The sequence below is a fragment of the Trichosurus vulpecula genome, chromosome 1 (genome assembly GCF_011100635.1).
Source record: "Trichosurus vulpecula isolate mTriVul1 chromosome 1, mTriVul1.pri, whole genome shotgun sequence".
In the NCBI taxonomy this organism is placed as follows: Eukaryota; Metazoa; Chordata; class Mammalia; order Diprotodontia; family Phalangeridae; genus Trichosurus; species Trichosurus vulpecula.
Genome location: NC_050573.1, coordinates 529,293,609 through 529,299,608, shown reverse-complemented (window position 1 = coordinate 529,299,608; position 6,000 = coordinate 529,293,609). Strand labels below are relative to the sequence as shown.

Below are 6,000 nucleotides of genomic sequence, written 5' to 3'. Positions count from 1 at the left end.
CAGCTGTTACAAGAGGCAATGTGGTGTAATAAGTAGAGTGCTGTACTTGGACTGGGGAATACCCGGGATTCTGCAGGCAGCTAGATAGAGTGCTGGGCATGGAGTCAGAAAAGCTGGGTTCAAATTCAATCTTGGCTGCTTATTAGCTGCGTGATTCTGGACAAGTCAGTTAACTTCAGTCTGCCTCAGTTTCCTCTTCCATAAAATTGGGATAATAATAGCGCCTACCTCCCAGGGTCATGGTGAGGATCAAATGAGATGATATTTATAAAGTGCTTAGCACAGCGCCCTGGGGACATAGTAGGGTACTTAACAAATAAATGCTTTCCCCTTCCCCTTTGAACCTTCCCTAAGTCCTATATGTCTCTGGGTAGGTCACTTAACACCTCTGGGCCTTAGTTCTTCTGTAAAATAGGAGGCTTGGGCTAGATGGCCTCTAAGGCCCCTTCTCTCTTTAAATCTGTGATCCAGGCCTATAAAATAAAGCCAAGGGTTTAATTGGGCCCATTTGCTGCTTTTTGAAAACCATATCTGATCATGGAATTCTGGCAGAGCTCTTTGGCTTCATGGGAGGAAAGAAGGTTGTTCTCAGCAGATTTTCTCAAAAGGATGAAAAGAAGGGTGTGGAATATTCATCCTTTCAGTTCGTGGCTTAAATCCAGAGCCTCGAACCAGTGGTGGTGGTTTTCAAAGGAGTCCCGGGTGAGTAGAGGGGTAATGTACAAAGGGTCAAAGACAGTGTAACTGAGATAAAGACCAGGATTTATGGTTTCTAAGGTCCCTCCTTGCTCTAAATCTATGATGCTAGGATTCTACAGTGAAGACTCTGATGGAGAATTGCTGGTAGGGGAAAAGAGCCAAGGAAAAAGAGGCCTGGAGGTCCAAATCCCAGCACCACCACTGATTACCTGTGTAACCCTGGCCAGTCACTGTCCCCTTCTAGATGTCAAGTTCCTCTTCTATAAAACAAGGGGGTTGGACTAGATGACCTCTAAGGTTTCTGTCAGCTGCCTATGATCCTGTGGTCCTATAAGTACCATGCATGTAACATTATAGGGAAACTGCCTGCACCCTCCCTACCACCCAGGGGATCTTTTCATCTTGCAATTAACAAAGCTGCTTGGAGTCCTTTCTGAAATGTTTTGCTTAAGGATGCAGAATTAAACTTATAACACCGGGAAGGGCTAAGGAAATAGTAAATGCTTAAAGTTACTGCCAACTGGAAAAGGGAGGAATGATAGAGAATAGATGCAAATGATGGAGAATAAAGAACTTGAGAGACTTTAATGCAAAAAAATAAACATCAGTACAGTGCAGTACACCTCTTTCACTCCAGCCTGGCCAGTTGAGAGATGTGGTCTTGTTTTGGGGGACTCCAGTATGACCAGGCAATGAGCAGAGTCCCTGGTGAATTACATTCAATTGCTAGTCTGGTCTGGGAGGGGACCCAGAGGCCTCAGGTTCAGTGTCCTTTGGCTGAGTCCATGTCTCCTGGAAGATTTCTGTGTTCTGATAATGTCAGGAGTGCTAAACAACTGGGATGGGGTCCAGGCAGTATGTGGAATAAATTACTCCTAACTCCCTCCCGCATTTTCTTCCATCCCCACAGTTAAAGCAGCTGCTGCTGTCCCTGGTGGTAGAAGTGGGTTGGGAGGAAGGGGAGTGGGATCCTGTGGAGGGGCTGCTTATCAGGGTGGAAGCTCAGTCCCTGGAGCTCCCATTACCCACAGGCCTGAGTAGCTCCTCCTGTCTGCATCTGCTCCATCTGCAGCCCAAAAACAGAGCTGGCAAAGAAGCCATGAGGAGCCCCGGGCAATGCCCTGAGGGGCTCTACCTGCCCAAACTCTGCTTGGTCAGGGCCTGTGCATCACTGACAAGTCCAATTCAACACAAGGCCTGTTTTACAGCTGGTCTTCATCAATCCAGATGGTTTTGCGCTGCTCCTCTCCTATCTTCTCCTTGATAACTCGGATGAGGTCCTCCACGCTGCTCCACATGTCAACCTCCACTGAGGCATAGAGACAGGGGAGGGCTTCCAACTCTTTCTCCTTCTGGCGGCACACCCTTAAAAATTCCTCCTCGGTCTCTGGCCTGGGCAGCAGTTTCCTATGGCCCAAGAACAACAGACATACAATCAGTAGTGCCCGTGTAAAAGAAACTACGTCGATCCCCCAACTCGTCAACCCACACATTTCCTGTCTTTAGGCCCTTATGCAAGCTGTTCCCCATGCCCAGAACATGAGGCCTTGCTTCCCATCCACTTCTTAGAATCCTTGGTGTCTTTCAAAACCCAGTTCCAACACCACCTCCTTTACTGTTTGTCCCAGCTGCTATTGCCTTCTTCCTCCAATTATTCTGAATCACACCTGAGATTTTTTTGGCATAGAGAACTCAGTGAACAAACTCCCTCTCCCAATGCCCATTTATATATCTTGTTTGCATATAGTTGCTTGCATATTGTCTCTTCCATTTGACTGTGAGTCCCTTGAGGGAAGGGATGATTTTTTTCCCTCTCTTTGTATCCTTAGTGCTTAGCACTGTGCCTGGCACATAGTAGGTGCTTAATAATGCTTGGTGACTTGACAAGATAAAAGCACATAAGCACCTGCTCAGCAATTTATCATCTCAGGGAGCTACCTGGGTTGCTGATAGGCTAAGTGACGTCCCTAGGGTCACACTGCCAGAATGCCAGCTAGGTGGTACAGTGGATAGAGCACCAGTCCTGGAGTCAGGAGGACCCAAGTTCAAATCTGGCCTCAGACTTTTCCTGGCTGAGTGACCCTGGGCAAGACAATTAATGCTGATTGTCTCCACAAAACAAAAAACTTCCCAAAACAGAATGTGTTAGAGGTAGGACTTGAACCCCAAGTCTTCTGAAACCAGCTCTCTGTATGTAATAGCATAGCGGGTTCTTCAACTGATTTTCCCCTATATTTATTTTGCATATATTTATATGTGTATCTGTTTTCTCTTCTGATAGAACAAAGGCAGGGACAATATCATTTTTTCTTTTACACCCTTGGTGCCTAGCACAATGCTTGGCAGTGAAGTGGATAGTATTGGGACTGGGGTCAGAAAGACTTGGGTTCAAATCTAACCTCAGACACTTATTAGCCGTGCGACCCTGGGCAAGCCACTTAACCTCTGTTTGTCTCAGTCTCCTCATTTGTAAAATTGGGACAATAATACCACCTACCTCCCATGGTGGTTGTGATGGTCAAATGACATAATAATTGTAAAGCCTGACACATAGTAAGCACTCTATAAATGTTAAGTATTATTATTGTAAATGCACGTTTTCAATGGATTGGTATTGTTATAAAGCGTTCAAGACTAGGGGGCTGACCAGAAGTATTGAGAAAATTAAAAGATTCAGGAAATGGGGATATCACCGGTCGATAAAACAAAGCAAATATTTATCGAGTGTCTCTATGCGTCAGATGTTGTGCTAGGCATCGGTGGGGGTGGGGGTGGTGCAAAGATAAAAATAAAAGTCCCTGCCCTCAAGCAGCTTATATTCTACTGGATCCTGGATGTGTGCATTTATAATGCTGGTTCATAGCTCATAAACTGAGATCTGGAATAAACCTTTGAAATCACTGAGTACAACTCCATCATTTTACAGATGAGAAAACGGAGGCCCTGGGAGGCTAAGGAACTTTGACAAGTTCACATAGGAATTAACGGGCAGAGCAGAGACTGGGTCCTCTGGCTCCACACCCGGTGCTTTGTTTGTGGCACTGACCTACTTCTACAGCTTGGTGGAATAATTACTGACATCTATACAATGCTTTCAAAGAGTGCAGTGTTATCTGTAGATTGTCTCTTTTGAATCTCATAGCCACTCTGGAGTAGGAACTGAGGTGGACTGTGAGGAGTCAAGGGGCTCTCACTGCCACTGCCTACCCTATGCCTACTTACCCCTTGTAGGCTGCACCAAAGGCAATTATTATATTTGCTCTCCCTGGCCCTGGCCACGTCATACTCACTGGCTTCTTTGCTCCCAGTATATCCCAGCAGGACACGAGGGAGCAGGGAAGGCTGTAGGGAATGGGACTGGCTTTCAGAAACCATCTTTCTCCTAGTCAGTGCCATTGGGGACTCCCACGAAATAGATACCAAACACCAATGAAGCACAAAACAGTGACACGATAGGTAAGTAGCCTATTAATTATTGCATTTAGCACAATGCTTGGCACTTAGTAGGCACTTAATAAATGTTTGTTGGATTAGAAAGTAACTTTTTTGGGGGGCAAGTTGTGCAATAAAATGCCAGTGAATATAGTGCAAGAAGGTAATATGGTGTAGGGGAAGAAACTGCCCTTGAGATCAGGAGACCTGGGTTTTAGTCCCACTTCTGCCGGGCCCTTGGGTATGACTCTGTGGGCTTTTGGTTTCCTCATGACTACATAAGAAGGCTAAACAAGAGCTCCAGTGCAGGGATTTGGAACCATTTTTGGGTGTCTTGAGTCCCTCCGACATCCCGGAAAAGCCTATGGACTCCTGCTCAGAATGATGTTTTTAAATGCAAAAAAATGAAGTGCATAGGATTACAGAGGAAACTAATTCTATTGGATAGTTATAAAAAAGTCCCAATTAGGGCAAATAATGAATGCTTTGAAATGATTGCATTAATAAAATTTGTACTTATTTGAAATTATAATTATATGTAAAAATGTGGTAACTGATTCCAGTCCAAAGGAAATATGTGATGAGAATTTGAATAATCTGACCACTTCTTGGGAATTTATTATTAGCACTAATTGGGACTTAGTTATGTCAAGATAGTTAAGAAGACAAAACAAACAAACACCCCCCCCCAAAAAAAAACCATACAAGCTCCCTGACTTGGGGTAAAGAACCTGAGTAGTTGTCTTCTAGCTTTAACATTTTATGTTTAGGATCTCAGAATGCCAAGCCTTCTTCAGAGCTCAACTCAAGTTCCATTTCTTTACCTCTGACTGTCTCAGTTTCCCCATCTGTAAAATGGGATAATAACACCTACCTCCCAAGGTTGTTGAGAGGATAAAAGGAGATAGTATTTGCAAAGTGCACTATATAAATGCTAGTTATTCTATTGTCATCCATAATATAAACTAATGTAAAGATACGAATGTAAGTTTGTAAGTCACTTGACCTCTCCTGACCTCAGTTGCTTCGTTTGTAAAATGGGGATAATAATGAGGCCCAAATAATATTTGTAAAGTGTATCATTATCATTATTGTTATGATGTTAATAATATATTACTCTATGTTAATAATTAATGTGTTATTAATAATTAGTATTATTATTCATATTTCTGAGTGACTACTTCCTCTTTTGGCCCCCTAAATTATCTTGTATATATATTTTTCCATTCAGTGATTTCATAAATATACAGAGTTCTCTGGTGAGGAACCTCCTACCAGTGCAGATGGGCAACTGCTCTCAAACTTAGTCTTAGAGTTGCTTTTTTGTTATTCAGTCGTTTCTAACTCTTTGTGACCCCATTTGGGATTTTCTTGGCAAAGATTCTGGAGTGGTTTGCCATTTCCTTCTCCAGCACATTTTACGGATGAGGAAACTGAGGCAAACAGGGCGAAGTGACTTGCCTAAAGTCACACAGCTATTAAGTGTCTGAGGCTGGATTTGCACTCAGGAAGATAAGTCTTCCTGATTCGAAGCCTAGCGCTCCGTGCACTGTGGAGCCTCCCAGCTGCCCTAGAGGGCTGCCTCGGTCAGGGAGAAGTTAAAGTGGTTTGCCCAGAGTTGAATAGCCAGTAGGCCAGAGATAGGCCTTGAAAGCACCATCTTCTGACTCTGTGACTGGCTTTCTATTCTCTACATCATTCCACTTCCCCACGTTGTATTTAAGTAGATATTCGGTTTCTACTTCCATGTGCATATGTTGTTTTCCCCAATAGAGTATAAATTCCTTGAGGGTAAGAATTGTTTCATTTTTATCTTTTTATTTTCAGTGCTTGGCAAACTGTAGGCACTTAATAAATACCTGTTGATGG

At 43.6% G+C, this 6,000-nt stretch overlaps 1 protein-coding gene across 3 annotated transcripts in view; it reads right to left on the bottom strand.

The window, feature by feature from the left end:
* Nucleotides 1-1,256: 1,256 nt before the first annotated feature.
* Nucleotides 1,257-6,000, bottom strand: part of CARD11 (caspase recruitment domain family member 11) — a 134,432-nt gene continuing 129,688 nt past the window's right edge. For all 3 annotated transcript variants that reach the window (XM_036742281.1, XM_036742279.1, XM_036742280.1), the window contains one exon: nt 1,257-2,106. In XM_036742281.1, coding sequence (XP_036598176.1) covers nt 1,902-2,106 — 205 coding nt within the window. In that variant the 3' untranslated portion in view covers nt 1,257-1,901. The remainder of the gene's footprint in view (nt 2,107-6,000) is intronic.